This window comes from Thamnophis elegans, chromosome 8, assembly GCF_009769535.1.
Source record: "Thamnophis elegans isolate rThaEle1 chromosome 8, rThaEle1.pri, whole genome shotgun sequence".
In the NCBI taxonomy this organism is placed as follows: Eukaryota; Metazoa; Chordata; class Lepidosauria; order Squamata; family Colubridae; genus Thamnophis; species Thamnophis elegans.
Window position 1 is genome coordinate 16,707,244 of NC_045548.1, and position 20,972 is coordinate 16,728,215.

Below are 20,972 nucleotides of genomic sequence, written 5' to 3' on the forward strand. Positions count from 1 at the left end.
GTAGATAAGGCATTTGAGTTCTCCCCAGTATACTTGCATTGCTTCCTTTTCCCATATATTCTCATGTATTTCTCATATTTTTCTTTCCCTTTGCTGAGATTTTACTTCTTACATTGTGGGAGTAAATTTACATTCACATGCAGTGACTGACTCCTCTTCACATATTTCCCCACTACTTTGCTTTGTGCCGTCAGAAGTGCAGGAGAAAGTTGAAAATTGGGGGGGGTCTCTATTTTGCTGACAGATGCTTTTCTGTCAACAGATGGACCCAGTTGGATATAATTCATCTCCCTTTTTTTTCAGATCATATTAACAGGGAAGGGAGGTGACTGTCACCCCAGGTTAAAAATAAGACCCAAATTAAATACATTTGCTCCCAGTACAAGAATCTGCTAGTCCTCCGGAGCTGTTGCTTTATTTATTTGGGAATAAGTCCCAGTGAGTTTAGTGGGATTTATTCCTGAGTAAACATACAGTATTGTATTGTTAAAAGCAGCCATTTCAGCATGACGAAACCTGATATACCCCTTCTTATACAAATAATATACATTTTCTTTATTCATTTAGTTCATTTATATCCGTGAAATTCATCCTGCCTTTTGATCTCTCTCTTACAGATAGTTCTCAACTTAAAACCACAATTGAGCCCAAAATTAAGTAAGGAATATTTTAATGAGTCTTGCCCCATTTTATGACTTTTCTTGTTACATTTGTTAAGTGAATTAGAGCAGTTATTAAATTAATAACACGGTTGTTAAGTGAATTTGGCTTCCCCAATGACTTTTTTGTCAGGAGGTTGCAGAAGGGGATCCCCAGGACGCAGCAACCATCATAAATGTGAGTTGTCAAGAATCCAAATATAAATTCTGTGACCATGGGAATGCTGCACCTGTCATGAATGTGAAAAACGGTCATAAGTCACTTTTTTCAGTGCTGTTGTAACTCTGAACGGTCGCTAAGCGAACTGTTATAAGTTGAGGACTATGTGTACAACAATAACAAAAGATTTTAATTTCAGCTTAATGATAAGGAGAATTGATTTTTCTGTAGAGTTATTTTGCATAATAAGATCGAATTATATAACAGTCAAAAATTTGCTGCAATGTTTTCCAACTTTACTATAAGGTTTATCTTGGAAAAAGCCTTAGGGCACTACTATCAAACTCCACTAAATTGGGGGGAAAATGTAGAGAGAGAAGCTCCCTTCATGGGATAGAAAGCCTTTGCCATTTTGCATTCATGTGCAATATTGAATCAAAATTTACTGAATACGTTCCATAATGTTTTTCTTTTAGATAAGTATCTGTCAGCTTTCTCCAGTCCAGACTTTTAGTTTTCTCATTCCCTTCCCACAGAACCAACATCGTATGGTTTAATAGTGTTGCTAGACATTAATCATTCTGCTTAGACAAAAAGACAGTATAGCAAATATATGCATTGAGTAGTATTTAGATAAGCGTTTTATGTATGAAAAATTCATCTCAGTGTACAAGCTTGACAAGGAATATTTAGATCCTTTTGTTCTATGACTAGATGGATCAAGTTTGAATGCCAGTGTTCTGTTTAATGTAAGAAAGGGCACATTGGCATAATACTATAGATCTTGATAACTAACTGTTCAATAATTACCCTAAAAGAAATAATTGGTTTAATGTTTAGAACGGAAAGTACTGTGTTTTCCTGAAAATAAGACAGGGTCTTATTTTTTGATCCCTGGAATAAGTGCTTGGCCTTATTTTCGGGGAGGTCTTATTATTTTTGAGGTGCAGGAGGTGGCAAACGTGGTTACCTCATGGCTGTTGCTGTGTTGTAATATTTTCAGGGAGGGCTTATATATATTTTTTTAGATATATTTTTTCTGCTTGATGTCCAAATAGTAACACAGTAAAGCGGTATATGGCTCCAAACGTCCAAAATACATGCGTTTTGGTTCAGACATTCATTTCCTGGGAGGATGGGATACAGTGCACTGAAGTGTTCATGCTTGAATACCTTGGATATTCTTAGTGGATTTTTCTTGGTCATTGCTTGCTGGGTGCATGTACACACACACACGTGCGCGCGCGCGCGCGCGCGCACACACACACACACACACACACACACACACACACACACACACACAGAGAGAACTCTGAGATACTAGATAATATTCAAAGATACTTCAAGATACCGGTGCAGAATTGCTAGCTCATATCAAATAAACATAGACTTCCATTTGCTGCTCATAAGTTACCTATTTGATGCATAAAATTTTATGGAAAAATCCTAGAAGTCTCATCAACTGTTGGGAGTCCATATTAGTTTAGAGCTAAAGGCACCAGGCGAGAAACCAGGAGAATCATAGGCACGAAAGCCAGCTGGGTGACTTTGGGCCAGGCCCTCTTTTTCCAATTCACCTCATAGGATTATTGTACTGGAGAAAATAGGAGAAGGACGAAATATTAGGTAGTTTGCTGCTTTTGAGTTATTTATATAAACATTAAAGATGGGATAAAAATATCTAAACTCTAACAATCTAAATCATTTTTTACTGTAGAAAAGAAAGTGAAGATAGAATAGTAGAACAATGCATTTTTATTGGTAGCTAGAAACTACCATGTTTTCCCGAAAATAAGGCAGGGTCTTATTTTCTTTTGACCCCGAAATAAGCACTTGGCCTTATTTCCGAGGAGGTTTTATTATATTTGAGGTGCAGGAGGTGGCGAGTGTGATCATGTCATGGCTGTTGTTGTGTTGCAATATTTTCGGGGCGGGCTTATTTTCAGGGGAGGGCTTATTTTAGTGCATGCGCTCAAAAGCACGATTGGGCTTATTATCCAGGGAGGGCTTATTTTGAGGGAAACAGGGTATCTGGAATAATTCTGGGAATGTAAACCCTCCATTGAAATGTTTCTTCACTCAAGTAGCCTACCAGATGTTTTTTGGACAGGTCATGATTTCTAAGCTCTTCTGATAAGATTAATTTTATCTTTGCTTAGCGTCTATGTAAACAAGCTCCATCACATGAAAAGCCACCTCAGTTCTCCTAGCTGGTGTTATATTGAGTTGTGACAGATCTGCTTTGAAAATAACACAGATGTGCAGTTTCTAATTTCACAGTTCTATATAACTTTTTTTTTTTCCTTTTAAAATGTAGATGCAGCTAGTAATCTTGGGCATGTGCTTTCAGGAAGTCTTAACTTGTAAAACAGGAAGGTTTAAAAAAAACACTTTAAACACAAAGGACCTTGTCCCTTTGAGAGTTTGAAAAGAAAATGATGTTAACAGAATAAAGTATTCAACCCTGTTAGACAGCAAATCTATGGGTTATTTTTAAGCTAATTACTCGGAATTAAACAAAGGCTTAATGCCTTTTCCCTGAACAGGAGCTGAGGTCAAATTAAATGAAGCTGAGACGTTGTTTTTGTTGAACGTTCAGGCTTAAACAGATCACATTTGGCAGGGTTGGAACTGTGCCTATGGTACCAAAGTTGTACTAAGCAACAGTGATGTGTTTGATTTTCCAAAACGCTTGTGCTGAGATAAAATGCAGATGCAAAAAAGACTCCTTATGCTCTGTTTCTACCAGTCTTCAGGAGTTCTCAGCACTTCTGTATAGATGGAAGACAACTATTTAGTGGTAATCCTGGACTTTATCAGCAAATGAGCAATGAAACTTAAAGTAAACCATACATATTAACCCCACTGTAACGAGAGATCATGAGCAAACACAGTGTATGTTCTGGGAGAGACTAAAAGGAAGACAAATGTTTTATAATGTCAGATGTTTGCAAAAGTGATCTAAAGCATTCTTGATTCTATATTCTTTCTTATAAGAAATACTTTAAAATGTAATTATTGTCTATTTCTCTCTCCTTCCATAGATACAGATGAGATATATGTTTACATTTAGATATAGATACTGATGTAGATAACCAATGTTTAGAATATGCTCGAGCATTCACAAGAGTCTGAGCCAGAAGAAATATTAAACCATATTTGATAAATGATTACTAGAACATTTGTACATATAATATAGATAGTCCTCAAAAGATTATTTGAGTGAATTAAGCCCCATTTTATGATTTTTCTTGCCACTGTTGTTAACTGAATCACTGCAGTTATTTATTTATTTATTTATTTATTTATTTATTTATTTATTTATTAGACTTATATACCGCTTCACAGGGCTTTCAGCCCTCTCTAAGCGGTTTACAATTTTTCTTTAGCAAATTGAGTCAGCAACTTGCCCCCACAGTCCGGGTCCTCATTTCACCCACCTCGGAAGGATGGAAGGCTGAGTCGACCTTGAGCCGGTGAGATTTGAACCGCTGAACTGCAGATCACAGTCAGCTAAAGTGGCCTGCAGTACTGCACCCTAACCACTGCGCCACCTCAGCTCTTATTAAGTTAGTAAATATGGTTGTGAAGTGAATCTGGCTTCCCCATTGATTTTGCTTGTAAGAAGGTTGCAAAAGGTGATTACATGACCCCAGGGACACTATCAACGGTCATAAAAAGGAGTCAATTGCCAAGCCTCTGAATTTTGAACACACGATCATGAGGATGCTGCAACGGTTGTAAGTGTGAAAAATGCTCACTTTTTTCAGTGCCGTTGTAACTTTGAACAGTCACTAAATGAACTTTTGTAAGTTGAGGACTACCTATGCATGAACTTGTTTAATATTTAAATGAAAAGACGAATTCTGATCCTGTTAAAAGTAAATAATTTGAATTTATTTCAGAAAAGAAGTTTAAAAAGTATAATTGAAGGCTGTTTATTATTAATTGCTATTAGTTAACTCATCTTGGGCATTTGGAAGGCTGAGGGTGGATTCGAACCCAGTTCTTCTCATTCCTAATCTGAAATCTTAAATACTGCATCATATTGATTCATTTTGAAATGAAGAACTTGTGAAGGAAAATGCAGAGTGATCCTTACATACTGCATATTAAGAATATGATGAATATATAGGTTTCTTTTTTTACTATTCCTTTATCTGTTCTCCACAATTTTTACTTCATTTTTTGAAATTATGCATAGTTTATTTGCAGAACTGTCCCAAAAAGTCACATCATATAGCATGTTTCGGTTTTGTAGCGAAGTAGCCAGTTGAGAAAAAATAGCCTAATGATTTCTGTAATGGCACTGTATGTGTGTGCCTGGTTTGTTCTTTGTGTGAAACTGGAACAGTGGAGCAAGAATCAGATGTTCTGTTGCAGTTTTAGGGTTGTTTGGTTTGTGAGTGTGTCCTTGGCTGGTTTCGCATCTTTACTGCCTTGATTAAATTGTCTTGTATCTGTGGTTATGTAGGTTTGAACTTTCAACTTTATCAGTACACTTTGCCGGAATTTCTGGAATAGGAATAGAATGTGAATGAAAATTGTATAGCCATGACTGTGAAAATAGCTATAATTACTTTAAACAGGCATATGCCCCCTTTCCCATCCCTCTTGCCAGCCAAATTAAACATAATTTAGTAGCTAGTCTTTAATATCTGAAAGTTGCTTTTCCTGATTGTAAATTACTTTATCTCTTTAAACTATAGGGGAAATTTATTTTGATAATACTGGGGGCATAAAATATACACCTCCTGATTGAGTAAGTCAGCGCAATCTCACAACATTATCATAAACTGTTTTTGGTTCCTGTTTTTAGTATCATGAACACAGTATTCTGTGCAAATTAATTCCTTTCTTTTAAAGTATGCAGTTTTGTGAGAATAAAGCAATACTGTTTATAGTGTAAGATTTCATGTACATGCGAGATATAATACCTGTGCCTTGAATGCTGGGTTCCCAGGCTTTTTTTTTTTCCTCATCCAAATCATTATGTTGTCCTTGTGTTTAATTTTCCCTGACAGGTATCTTTTTAAACGTATCTTCATATTAATTTTTGTATGTGTACTCTACAGGTAAAAAACCATTTCTCTGCAATTTTTCTGCCGAAGATGCATCTGGGACAGCCATACAGCTCAATCAGGAAAGAAACAATAGAGAAAAAAATGCTGTGGAATCTAAACCCGAAGTGCTAAAGGTGGCATCTACACCACAGGACAAGATCAAAGAACCATTTCCAAAATATGTGGATTGCAAAATTTACCCTGATTCAAAGATGTCAGCATTTCAGCAAAGTTGTGATTTTCCTTGTTCCAGTAAGACTGCTGATGTGAGACTGAGTTTGCAAAGCCCCTTGGAAATTCAGCAGAAGCTCGCTAAAGAAATCCTTGTAGAGATGAATGAACATGCTGCGCTCAATAAAGATACAGAGATGTCTGAAAAGACTCCATTAGATCTAAGCGAGAAATCAACTAGGGCTGATTCGAGTTTTACCTCAACCTTGCAGGCTGCTCTGATTGTCCACCGATGTCCTTATTGCAGTCATAAAACTTACTATCCAGAAGTCCTGTGGATGCACAAAAGAATTTGGCACAAAGTTAGTTGTAATTCTATGGCTCCTGCTTGGGTTCTTCAAAATGGATTCAAGAGTATAAAACATAATTCTGTTTTTATGGCAAGAAGTGGGCGCACTGGACCACCTCCTGTACTTGGTGGGAAAGAATGCCAACCTTTGCCTATAGCCAGATTTACACGTACTCAGGTGCCGAGTGGGTTGTCAGGATCCAAAAATAATAATTATTCTGATATTGCTGTATCTCCTAAGCCCGGGGCTATGGCAAAAGATGCACCATCCACTGGGGGCTGTGGTCCGCAACCATCAGCTACTGATGGATATAGACCACCCAAACTTAACCACACTCATGAACAATACAGTACCCAGCAGCCCCAATTAAAATCAAAATTTGATGTGAACTCCAAATTGATGCAGACGGGAAACTTTAGCAGAAATTCAACGCCTTCCCATACAGTGATATCTAAACCTAGCGGACAGCCCTCCAGTAGCAGAGAAACAGAAAAGTACGTAGTCCCTCAAGTAAATGCTGGATCTGCTCCTTTAATCAAGCATTGTACTCCAGATACAGGGAAGGCCAAATTTTTATCTCCATCTCAGTACTACCCTCTGTGTAAAACTGAGCCATGCATTACTCAAGAACCTCCATCAATGCCTCAGCAAGAACCCACCGCCAAGAGGGAAAGTGAAATGAGAGCATTGATCAATTGTACTGGAGGATCCAGAACAAGTCCTTTGATGCAACCTCAGCCCGTTGCAGCAGGACCTCCTCCAACTGTACATTCCACCAAACAGGAGCCATCCCCTGAGGGGCATGAGAAATGTTTGGATATTGTAAACATCTTAAAGACCTCCATTCCAAAGGATCTGGCTACTTTCTACCAAACCTGGGGTGCCAATAGCCCCGTAATGGACCGTGCTGGTAAGAATCCTAAGAACTGTCTTTCCAGCATATTTTTAAATTCTTAATTCCCCCCCCCCCTAACATAAGGAATTCCACAAAACATTTGTGTTGTTACTGTCTGTGTTTGACAAGGTTATCTCTCCTATTTAACTGTCCTGTCCTGCATCAGATCATTTAGGTGGCTTACCTGGGAATAACACTGCTATTGAACTTAATGACATTTCCTTCTGAAAGAAAGATATGTTAAGGTCTCACTGCTAGAATTCTATCTGCAATTAAGTTCTGGATTCAGTCCCCCCCCCCTCTTTTTTTTTTAGTGGGGGATGCTTGAAGAGGCTTGAGAGAATTTGTCTACTTGAAATGTCCAAGCAAAAGTTACAGTATCAGATTTGTATCCAATCTAAAATAGGGGGCAGGAATTTACTTTGTGTGAGAAATGATTATTTCAAGAAAATTACGACTTTATTGAAAATTTTGAGTGCAAGGGATTTTCAGAATTCAATGACAGATCTCTGCTTTGGAGATAAAACTGATGATAAAACATTGAAGACAGAAGGAAAGGAAATAATAAAAAAAGCAATTTAGTATTAGGGCAAAATAATTTTGGCTAGGTTTGAAGTTTGTTGGATTTTCAGACTCCAGTTTAGCTGCTAGAATCAGAACAGTAGCCTCCAATTTGCAATGGATTTGAGCAGAAGCCTTGGGGACTGGATAATTCAGACTGACTTGAAGGATATTTGACTCTGCATATCTCAGTCCTACCAACTCTGCACCATTTATTTCAAACGGTTGTGAATTATAAAGTAGTTATTTTATGGCAAGCAAAAAATGTTATATATAGCAGTATTTTCAGTCTTAAGGGCAACTATCACTTTAATATTTAAAATTGGAATTTATTAATGTATACTTATTAAACATGCTTTATACATGTGATATGATAGCAATAATGAAAGAGTGCTCCTGAGCATATGCAGAGCTCTATTTCCACTGTCAGGTTACCAGAATTTCATAGCCAAAACTAGGATTAGCAATAACTAATAGGCTCTCACAACAGCAGAAGGAGCAAGCAAAGACGATCCTAATTCTGGAGAAGATTTTGAATGTAGGCTTAGCTGGAAATCTTGTTCAAATATAAAACTAAATATAGCATTCTCACAATTTAAGATGAATTGGTTTATTCACAAGATAATACGATAAAAGAATGCAGCATTTGACACCAATGACTTGTCTTCCTTAAGTGATTTATTAAAATTTACTTTTTTTCTTGTTTGCCCAGTGTAAATATTTTTGTTGCTTAGTCTAGATAAATGTAGCCCTTTTTCTTATGAGCTAAATTAATAAAGATTTAATTATTAATCGGTTAGAAAGAATAAGACCCATTTTGGGGAAATTCCTTGCAAATGTGCACATGCCTTGAAGGTCTATATACGTAGTTGTGTATGATGTCCATTGAGCAAAAAGAAGTTACAGCATGTTTGCCAAGATGTAGAACAAAGAGATCAGTATTTTGATGAGTTTTATCCAGCTGTTGGTAAGAAAATATCCTTAAAATATGGCATAAACATTTGATTTGTAAAAGATACTGTAAAGCTGTTAACAATTATCTGTAAACAGCTGTAAGGTAATATCTAATAGGTCGCTGAGAATAAGAAAGTTGAACTTGATCGAATTGTTACCTAGGCAAAAAGGGTTGAAATATTTTTAAGATTTGAGAAACAAGCTAATATTCAAAGCAATTGGGCAAACATGTCCTTAATTCATTAAATGATAAACTAGAGGAGAAACTGCATAATCAGACTTGCAGGATTTTGTTCTTATAGCCAATCTCAATACAAGTTAATCTTGTAGATTCTTGGTCTGTTTTACTTAGTGGGACCTGTGTAAGTGCTCTAAGAAGTTGCAGTGCAAACGTATGTCCATTATTTTGCTTATTGAAAAAGTTATAAGGGCCCCTTCTTATAATCAGGCTACTACTAAACAGATGAAAATTTTGTTTTTTAAAATTTTGCATTTTTGAACCCACATACGAACTAAAACTTGGTTTTAGTTTTTCAAAATTCAATGTTTTTGGCTCTTTCCAGTTAAAAAAAACATAGTGTGTGTGAAGGCAATATACAAAGATTTAGGAAAATAATGCATGAAAATGCATCCTAATAGACAAGAAATATGAGCACAATCTGAACATTAAGCAAACTTGGAAACAAAAACATGCTTATTTGGAAAACAACCAAAGAAAATACAAGAAAAAGTGAGTTCAGGACAGGGATAAGATGAAAAAAAAAAGAGAAAATCATGATAAATAATAAGAGAAAGAATTACTGTGACAGATTTACTTATTGGTGGCTACTATTTGGCAGTGCCTTTTTTAATGTGGTTAAGAAAAATCCACTTGCATTGGGATGAAACGGTTCTTTGGTTCTTCCCATGTCAACATTGCTCCATTTCTGGAATAGCTAATGCCAGGATCAGAAACCTTTTTCAGAAGATGATTTGTCCCTCTGATATTAATTTTGGTAAGTAGAAAACAATCGCATTAGTCAATTCCCACATCAAGACAATAAACAATAGAATGCCTTGATTTCAAGTCTTTCCAGATTATTTTAGCCAGAATCGATAGGCTGACTTTTGACTTTTTTCTTATGCTGCAGCCATTATAAACTCTCAGATGCCGATGGTAATACAATTAGGACAGCTCTCATTAATAGGACACACTACATAGGTAGTCCTTGACTTACAACAGTTCATTTAGTGACCATTCAAAGTTACAATGGCACTGAAAAAAATGATGTTTTTTCATACTTAGAACCATTGTCACGTAATCAAAATTCAGATGATTGGCAACTGACTCATGACATATGCAGTGTTCCAGGGGACTTTCTAACAAGCAAAGTCAATGGGGAAGCCAGATTTACTTAACCATGTTACTAATTTAACAACTACAGTGATTCACTTAACAACTGTGACAAGAAAGGTCATAAAGGGACAACATTCATTTAACAACTGTCTCACTTAGCAACCGAACTTTTGGACTCAATTGTGGTTGTAAGTCAAGGGCTATCTAAAATTTCATAGTGTGAAATAAGTTTGCTAAAGAACCATATAAGCAATTTAAGTCAGACTCAGGTTTTGTTTCTAAATTAGTCATGCTTTCCCAAATACCATGCAGAAATAAAAATATACCATTGATCTAGAAGAAAAATTGTGGATGCTGTAACAATAAAAAAGCAAGAATTTACAAGAATACAAAGTAAGGAAAATATGTTGATTCATACATGTATAGACTAGGGTAAGAGCATAATTGTTAAACTATGAAGTGGTAACTTCATCTTCTGTTTTAAAAGTAGAGCTTAATCACAAACAATTGAATATTTTCTACAGCACAATTGTACAGTGTTGTCAAATTCTCAATGCACACTCATTGGGCATTGCTTTCTGCGAACACATTGGCTTTGTCAATCCTAGTAATAAACCTAGGAATTCAAAAATTTGTCTTTGTGTTACTTCACTTTTCATTTCCTTTTCTGATCTGTATTGAATCCATGGCCAGTGCAGATCTGCTTGTACAACAGTAGCCACTATTTTACTTTATTGAAAATATCATCTACTGCCTGGAAAACATCACTAATTATGTCTTCATTTAACCTTCACTCAAATTGGTCAGACTTTGAGACCTAAGAGTTAGTTTTCTTTTTATTTGCAGATTGTTTTATTCGACACCATTCTTCTTCTTCTTCTTCTTCTTTTTCTTCTTCTTCTCCTTCTCCTTCTCCTTCTCCTCCTCCTCCTCCTCCTCCTCCTCCTCCTCCTCCTCCTCCTCCTCCTCCTCCTCCATCTCTTCCTTCCTTCCTTCCTTCCTTCCTTCCCCTACTCTTTCTCCCTCTTTTCTTCTTTCTACATACATTTGAACATACACTTAGGAGTCTTATTCATTTTTAATTTAAAATATTCAGTGTACTTCTCCTTTGCAATAGAACTTTATTGCTCCCAGTAGAGCATTCCCTTATGAATGCTTTAACAGTAGAATTGGGGCAGGTTTGGAGTTTTTGCTTTTACATTTTAAATTGTGCCTCTGTTCTCAGGAGATAAGTGCACAATTTTGTTTCTTTCTGGTAACACAGCAATTTTCCAACCCCTTGGAGAAATAGTTACAAATACCACCAGAATATCAGTGCAAGTTATTAGCATTTGTATTGTGTCGGGCATTCACAAGCTTTTTGCTTTCTTAAGAATGTTGTTAAGAAAACAGCTCCCCCACAAGACCAAGACCAGCGTTTCAGATTCTTCAGGGGTTATTTTTCTATTTTACTATGAGTGTTATTTATAGCTATCATAGTATTAAATGTGACACAGGCAGCATGGCAATTATCCTTTCTACTTCCACAGGAATTACTCTGATGAGAATCTGAAATTTATGTAAATAAAAGTGAATAATATTTATACACACCTGCACCCTTCATTGATGGAGGTATTGTGATCTATATAACAGGTTCTGCATAAAGAGATCTTTAAAACATTAATATTGTTTATCTTTTAACATCGAACTTGGTTATTATCAGAATTTATCATCTAAGTATGCATTCTGATTTGGACTGCTCAAATACAACATCAGTGAAGGGTTTTTTTAAAAAATCAATGCATAAATCGGCATCAATAGGCTGAATGACTGAATGTTTTTCTCTGTCACACACAGGATTGATTGTATCAACAATAGCATTTTTTCCATCATGAATTAAATGCCATTGACATAATGGGAGGTATTCCTTTTGCAAACCAGTACAAACTTTATACATGTGGGGTTTTTAGCCAGGAGTCCTGTCATAAAAGCCATTTTGTCAAGAAAAGTAACTAATAGAATGCCCAATATAGGACATATTCAATGGCTATTGTCTACCTTCCCCAATTATGTCATGTGAATTAATTCCTACCTAATACTGATCTCGTGGTTTAGCGCTAATCATACATGCTTATCATATCATTTATTTATAAAATCTCCATGAAGCCCTAGTTTCTGAACAACTGCCTTATGATGGCCCTTTCGATATCAGCTTATCCACTCTGATTCCAGATGTGGTTCCAGTCTGAGTATAGAGTCTATGATAGGGCTGTCAAACTTGATTTCATTGAAGGCCGCATCGGGGTTGTTTTTGACCTGAGGGGGGCCGGGGTGGGCGTGGCCTTCTCGATGCCACTTGTGTTGGGGGCACCTCTGGCACCCCGAGCACTCTGCCAGTGAAAACGGGCAGCCCACCTGAGCTCCATTTTTGCTGACAGAGGCACCATGGGCCGATCCTTCACTGTTTCCAGACCGGCCCCGCAGCCACGACCTAAGCACCTTTAGTTTGACACTCCTGGTCTATGGCAATTTGCCACATCCAACTTGCCATGGCCAACTCGCTTGCAGTAAACTCACTGAGGAACAAGAGTTACACTAATATCAAAGAAATGGTGGAATAGAATCATTAAAGAAAAGATGCCAAAGGAGGTCAGAATGAAATATGAATGGCAAAAATTAAAATAATTTTATTTATTTTAAATAATTACATAGATTTGTTAAATTGTCCTAGAATGAATTGTCTCATAGTGATTGGCCATGGTGAGTTCTCCTGTGGCAAGTTGCCTGTGGTGAGTTTGCTGCAGTAACTTCGCTGTGGCAAGTTGCACCATTTCCCTGAGTATATACCCTCATTTTCAGGTCATAGAAGACAACTAGTCTTGCTGACCAACATCTACTGGATGGCTCCTTATAATGATCAAGCTGTATTTCAGGACAGCTCTTTAGTCATTGAACTTCTTGCTGATAAACATTGAAAATCTTCCAAAGAACCTGAGAGATTTCCAGACCAGAGTTGAAAATCATGTTTTTAAACATGTTCCTCCTTTTATTTTTAGTAGAATATTCTAAACACATTTCTGGATCAAGGAGATTCTTGTGTGGATTGTAGTTATCAACTTGATATTAAATTAAACTTCCTTTGCTTTTTTCTTACATGCATTTGTTCAATTACTTTAACATAAAGAGTGAATGAATAAATATTTCCTTGGACTATTTCCTCTGCAAAAATCCATTAATGCTGTTGCTTTCCTTTAGAAGAAATTATTCTCTCAAGCTTTCCCTTTTATGTAGTTAATAGCTACTGTCTTTTTCATGGTAAAATAGTCATTAAAATATCTATCATGTACAATTGCATTTCATCAGTTAAGTTAAGAAGTAAGTTTATGACAAAACTTGCCTGCAATATGACAGAAATTAGTATAACTGATTCTTGTGCAAAATCCTTTTTTCTGACAGATTTGGTATCAGGGTTCCACGTAATACACCCGTAGCAAGCAAAACTCCAAGTTTTGGTAGATTCCTCAAATAATAGTTTTATTGGTTATATCATATTGGCACAGTTCTGGTGAAAACCGACTTCACGGTTCCCACAGTTTTCACCTAATTAAAAGTAAAAGTTTTTCCCCTTCCCTGAACAACCAGTCACATGGTCCAATCAGGTTGCCATCTTGTTGCCTGGTCATGTCACTCCTCCTCTCTGACCAGGTGTAAGAATGTCCTTGGTTCCCAAGAGAAAGTATTTTGTTTTGGCTAAAAACCCCAGCTATCTGTAATCCCCCCTCCCTATCCCTCAGCTCCAGTATGGCAACACTGAAGCCTCAAAGTGGCTTTGGTCAGGTCAGCTTCAGAGTTGACATTTGGCCTATTAGTTGCCCACTTCTTCTTGTGCCCTATCCGTAATTGGATGTTGGTGATCATGTTGACGATCCCATTTTTATCAACAGCCGCACGAAAAAGTGTTGCTGAGTTTTGTCCATACCAGTCCCTTAGATTTTGATTTATGTGTAGAGTTGCCCACTACCCATAAAATTTTGCATTGATATGAACAAAATCCCTCAATTTGTATGATGACCTGTTCTGCATCTTAATGATAATTTACATGGATATTTTTGGGAAGATAAGCAGTGAAAAAAGATGTTAGTGTGGCTTAGGATCCAAGTACAGTGTAACTGGAATAATTCCCAGTGTGTTGAGAATGATCTATCTAGGCTAAGGACCATCATTACTAAATCAAGACAACTAAAAGGCCATAGATTGAAATGGCAAATGCTAATTTAATACATTTGATCAACAGTGAAGAAAACAAGAAGCACCTAAAATGTATATATCTGAGGTCTTTTTTAGTAGTAGCTGAAAATGTGCCTAGTTTCATTGGATGAAATAAAGCAGGGACACTTCCAGACATTTTTCTAAAGTGTTTCTTGTAACTGCATATGCTGTATTTTGATGTCTGCTGTGGTAGAACTCGTCTCTGAAAACCTATTGATGTAGTTTGAAGTACTAATGCAACATGCAATGCATTCCACCTTAGTCAAGTCATTTGAAAAGGAAGGGGTTAAAAGTATTCTTAGTTTTGTTCTTCTTTGTAAAAGAAAAACTAGTTGCTACTTTATCTCAGTCATGGGAAGTCATCACCTGTAAAAAGACAAAAACAGAATTACATGCACCCCACAAAATTCTTTGAATGAAATCCTTTCACTTCTTCTATACATCAGTATCTGGTGATTGGCTTTTTTCATTAACCCTTCGGAACCTGACATGTATTTTGTAAAGGTTATCTAGAACCTGCCATCCATCCATCCATCCATCTGATTATTCTGGAGAAAGTTGAACAGACTGAAAGGAGGGCTTATCAGCAGGAAGATAATTGTGGGAAAAGAAGGAAGGGCAAGGATTAGCACCCTACCACAAGAATGACTTTCTTTTCTCATTGCTCATGCCCCACATTTGGAAGTTAAGACTGGGATCGGAAAGCTGGAGTAGATCTCTGAAACATACATTAATTCAGAACAGCCATTTCAGATACAATAACAAACCACAATGAACACATAAAAGATTTACGAACCAAGATCAAATCATGGCTACAAAAAGTTTCTAGTCGATTAGAACAGAGTAGGCTATATAAAATTAAATATTTCATCTTCAACACGTAATACTAAGGCTGCACTCATATGTATGTATGTACGTACGTACGTACGTATGGATGCATGTATATATATAAGATTGACAATATCTTAGTGATGTTTCGATGAGGTCACACTTGTCATCTTCAGGCTGGTGCCTTTGGCTTCGTGCTTGTGTGAGTAAAGCATGATCGAAGCTGCCATTTTTCTATAAATATGGGAAAATATAGCCAAAGGCACCAGCCTGAAGATGATGAGTGTGACCTCGTCGAAACATCGCCAAGATACTGTCAATCTTGTCTGTCTGTCTGTCTGTCTGTCTGTCTGTCTGTCTGTCTGTCTGTCTATCTATCTATCTATCTATCTATCTATCTATCTATCTTCAGGCTGGTGTTTTCGGCTTAAAGCATACTCGGAGCTGCCATCTCTATAAATCTTGGTGGGTGGGTGTGGAGTGCTGGCTTTGTTTCAGTAAGTGGATTGATTGGTTGTGTGGTTGTATCATGATTGGTTGATTGGTGCTGGCTGTGTGTCCATTGTTGTTTTGTGTTGTAATGGCCTGGGTGGTGGGTGGGGCTTGTTTGTTGACTAGGGCTGGTTTCCAGATGTCTAGTAGGCGGGAGGTATTGTCACATTTATTCATGTTGTGGGGTGTTTCTCTATTTTGATAGCTTCCATATTTATTCTTTTGTTGAAGTGTTCAGTTTTGGAGATTAATTTGGTTCCTTCAGAATTAATTTCATGTCCTGTAGCTTTAAGGTGCTGGAAAAGGGAGGGAGTTAGATAAATGTAAATAAGTAAATGTCTGAATGTGGCCTCTCTGTTTGCATGTCTATGCTTGTGTGTTTACTATAAATGTTTCTGGATTGTTTTTTCTAAAGGACAGTTGTCCCTGGGGAAGTATTTTCAGTTGTATTCTACGAAGCTAGAGATTGATATAGTTGGAATTGATTTGTATATTAACTTTCTTAAAAGTCATACAAAGCATGCATTTTATTTCTATCCTCAATTTTCTCCTTTTCTGCACCAAGCTAGAGGGGTTCAGAACCTTGAAATCCCGTGGCCATCTGTGTCCGTGTGCATGTGTATTTTAAGGATGGGAATATTAATACCCAATAAAACCTTTTTCCATCCCTTTAGCAACCATTATGTGAAATATCTGGAAAAAATAAATAACCCAATAAAAGTCAAATGTGTCCTTTCTGATCACAGTAAAAAGACACAGACCAGCCCTTTAAGTCAGATACTGTAAACTGACCTTTGGGGGAAAAGAAGAGATTTGAGTCATTTTCCATAGAGGCTAAGGACCTAGAAAATCTGCCTACGAAAGACTGGCAAAAGACTGCTGCCTTGTTGTGATCTCAGAATGCCCATAATGACACTGTGATTCATAGATGTCTTTTCTCTGAGCCTCGCAGATCTGGGGTCAGAATTGTACCAGTAGGCAGGAAAAGGTAGGGCTAAAGGTCTGATCCATTTATGATGGCTTCACTCATTTTGCACTCCTTTCCAAGCCTGCCCAGGGGTGTGTGTGTGTTTGTGTGTGTGTGTGTGACTGTGGGGCAGTCAAGCTCTGGTTCTACTCACTTCCTATTATCCATATGACTTGTCTCCACCACGCTGGAGTCACTTTGATTTGCCAGATGTACTGCTTGACAAAGCGGGGTGATGCCGAAAAGTGGATCCAGCTGCTATGAAAAGCGCACACCTGACATGCCACTTCTGGTGCGGGCACATCACGGGGAACATTTTTTAATTCAATGTAATTTATGCATTCTTGCAGTCCTATGTGTGTGCCTGGCCTGTCAGCCAGTGCCTAGATGAAGGCTGACAGTTGTTATCCAGGGCCTGAAGGTAATCTCACATAATGACACATTAGACATACTAATGATGTTTTCCTCTGGCATATTGTTTTCTTCTCAACTTCCCCTTCTCCTCTCTTTTTCCTCCCATGCCCCCCTCCCCTTTTCTCCCCCTCCCCTTTACAGGGATGCTTAGGACACAAACGCGCCAAGGAGACTATCTCTGTGTAGAGTGTGGGAAGGGCTTCACACAGCCAAGCCACCTCAGGACCCACATGAGGTCTCACACAGGTACATTGCCTTACATGTCTTCCGGTGGGATGAAGGGACACCCCTAGTAACGATTGCATATTAATTTCCTGGTCACCAATCTATTTTGTTGTTGTTGGTTTCTTTAAAGCTTCTCCATTGTACACCATTTCAGATTTGATTAGCATTTCATGTTCCATTTCAAGTACCTGAATTCTCCTCGCCTCTCTTGCAAAACCTTGCATTGCTGATTAAATAAGATGATTTGCAGAGTTTTGTGGGTTTTTTTTTCCTTTCCTTTTTTTTTTTTTAAAAAAACCCCTTTTAATTAGAAGGAAGAATACTCTGGAATGAATATGCTAATGAAATCTGTTGCCGCTGGCATAAATTGAAATCAACCCCCCTTTTGAACTGAACAGAAAGCTTTTGTTCTCCTTGCCATGGACGCAAATAAGCCTGGGATTTGTATTTTTTTTTTCTTCTTCTTCAAAAACCTTACCCCTCATCCCAGCCCTTAGAATAGTCCAGGATAAATTTTGGATGTCAGCCCTTCGAATATTTGGAAGTGAAGAACCTAGCAAGTTAAAGCTAACAGCATGTCAGTTAGCTTCATAACCTTATAGTGAGGAATTGAGACTAGATCTCTCCCTTCCTCCCTTTCTCTTTGAAGAAGGGTGAGTGATGCATGTATGAGAAGTTCTGCTGCAAAAATGACAGAGGCCAAATGGTAAGTAATTCAAGAAGAGGGTCCCTTTATGTACACACTGATAATTAATGTTGTCAGTGATTGCTTTCTTCAGCACTGAAGTCTGAATTAAAAAAGGCAGTGCCCTTAGGTTCCCATTAGCACACTTTCTTGCAGTAAGTGTTACGGTAAATTGGTATTTTCCAGCTATAGGCAAAGAGTTGGTGTCTTTGCTTCTTCCCATCCTCCCCTCAGTGTGATTAATCTGTAATGGAGTCAAATAATGTACACACACTAACGAAGCTTGAATGTTCATCTGTTAACAAGCCCCCTTGTTCCCACAGTGGTATTTGAGTCTAATGGACTCCGAGGTACTGAAGTTCACACCACCTCCGCAGATGCCCCAAAACAAGTATGTTTTACAATTAATTGGGTATTTGATTTTTAATGTGATAGTCGGGGGAAAAGAAAGTTACATGGAGATACTCATCAGTAAAGCACTCACTGTTTAGGTAGGAAGACAGTAAATAATAATCGTGCCTCTGTTTATTATATTTTTAAGAAAAAATGTATGGACACCCTTGTTCATATTGACTAGAAATTATGATCAGTGTATTGTGATTACCAGTCAAATGCTTATATTGAAATGGAGAATTTTTACACTGTGCACTGAACAATGCATATAATTATATTGTTTTCAAATAGATAGTTTATTATACAGGTAGTCCTCGACTTATTAGTGACCATTCAAAGTTACAACAACATTGAAAAAAGGGACTGACGTCCCTTTTTCACACTTATGACCGTTGCAGCATCCCCATGGTCATGTGATTTACATTCGGATGCTTGACAACTTGACTCACATTTATGACAGTTGCAGTGTCCCGGGGTCATGCAATCCCCTTTTGAAACCTTCTGACAAGCAAAATCAACGGGGAAGCTAAATTCACTTAACATTTGTGTTACTAACTTAACAACTGCGGCGATTCATTTAACAAATGTGGCTGGGAAAGTCGTAAAACAGGGCAAAACTTGCTTAACAAATTTCTCGCTTAGCAACACAAATTTTGGGCTCCATTGTGGTCGTAAGTTGAGGACTACTTGTATACCTAGCATATACCTGGTTTGGAAATGGGGCAACAATTCAACTGTGTTTTTCTGAAGAGTATTTCTATTATGGTATTCTATAGCTCTTAGCTTTGAAAGATCCTTTTCTTTCAATCTACGTGGACTCTGTGTGGTGGTGTGTTTTCCTCTGCTATGTACGATATTTTCCTTTCTTGAGAATGACCTGGCTGTCCTTTAAATTTTCTTCATTTTCACTAATGCTGTAAGCTGTCCTGAACATTGCTTCTTACTCTGGGGTTTTATATTTATTGCCAGTCGGTGCCAGATTACCTTTTTCTCACTAACTCATCCATGCATTTGTGGAGTTAACATCTTTCACAAGCACTTGCAGTTACTTGTCCATGTACTTCCACCAGTCATTTATTAACTGTTCAGGAAGCACTGTTATTTGTATAGCGTTGTTTCAGTGACAGCGTTTTTTGCCTGTCAACCAATGAACCATATGCACTATTGATTTGAGTATGGTAATAATTCGTGTAGGAATTGCCATAGTCTTGAGCTGACTTAGAAGGGCCAATTCATATGTAGTATAGAAAATAGGAGGTAATCCGTGCTTCAATCTGTGTGGTGTAATACATTTACCAGTGGAATCATTTTATCCTTTTTTTAAGAACATTTTGCATAATCCACCATATTTTTATCCAAAATGCTTTAACCTTTTTGCAAGTCCACCATATGTGAAAATATGTAGCATCCACACAATCACATCTCCAGCATTTAGGTTGTAAATTCGAATACATAGAAGCCAATTTTTTAGGATCTAAATGCCATCTATAAAACATCTTATAAAAGTTTTCTCTCAAGTTTTGGGCTTGTGTAAATTTTACATTTCTTACCCAAATCTTTTCCCATGTGTCCAACATTATTGGCTCTTCAATGTTTTGAGCCCACTTTATCATACAGTCTTTAACTAATTCTGTTTCCGAGTCCATTTCTATTAATACATTATACCAGTGGAATCATTAACAGCATATTGTGGATTTCAATTTCTTCTCTGCATCCTTTCCTGATTTACAGTTTGTTCCCAACATAATCCAGTGCCGAAGCTGGCATATCTAAAGGATGGTCTATTTGCATATGAACATTTACATTCAACCACAGGAACTCCTGTCAGGAGCCGTAAAATGGTGTGATTCAACAGATGAGAATGTTTCAGAGAGCTTTCTTTGTGGCTGTGCATAAAATGTACATAGGAGCATCCTTGGGGGAAGAGAAGAGTGTCAACAATGTCAAATATGGCCACTGTGACCAGGCAGTCAAATCCCTACCCTTTCAACATTAATCCCATAAAGATATAGACCCTTGATTGCCTAATTGTGTCTGACATTTTGATGTTGATCATGGCCCCTCCAGATGTCCCTGAATGTGGGCCTCCTTATCCTCAGATGGATGGCCTACTCCTTTGATGCTTTTCTCCATGCTGAACAAAACTCTGCATTGGCAATAGGAAGGGCATCCAGCCATTAAAACACTCTGCTAGCTCTACTCAGTTGCCCCAACAAAAAGATGTGGAGAGTCTAGAAAGAGTGCAGAGAAGAGCAACAAAGATGATTAGAGGACTGGAGGCTAAAACATATGAAGAACTGGGTGTAACGTAACCATCCTCTGCTAACAAATGTGGGTCGTCCATGAGGCCAATGTGGAGAAAAGACAGGACACAACCTTTCTCGGGATGGAGCGACCCCGATTGGGGGTCTGAGAGCCCCTTTTATTGAGATAGGACAAAGGCAGGAGGAGCAATAGCATGTGGTTAAAAACAGCCTGTAAAAGTACAATTTCTAATCTACTGCTCAGTCTATATATGGTCAAATCCTGGGCGTCATTGGTAGGGCACATCTCAGGATGTTATGTTATGCA

At 37.6% G+C, this 20,972-nt stretch overlaps 1 protein-coding gene across 7 annotated transcripts in view; it reads left to right on the forward strand.

Annotated features, from left to right (window-relative positions):
• Positions 1-20,972, forward strand: part of ZNF516 (zinc finger protein 516) — a 132,544-nt gene that overhangs the window by 100,631 nt on the left and 10,941 nt on the right. For 5 of the 7 annotated variants that reach the window (XM_032222589.1, XM_032222592.1, XM_032222590.1 and 2 more), the window contains 2 exons: positions 5,895-7,313; positions 17,240-17,344. In XM_032222589.1, the coding sequence (XP_032078480.1) occupies positions 5,895-7,313; positions 17,240-17,344 (1,524 nt within the window). Of the gene's footprint in view, positions 1-5,894; positions 7,314-17,239; positions 17,345-18,331; positions 18,400-20,972 lie in introns of all 7 variants that reach the window. The other 2 variants (XM_032222593.1, XM_032222594.1) reach the window with 2 other exon arrangements.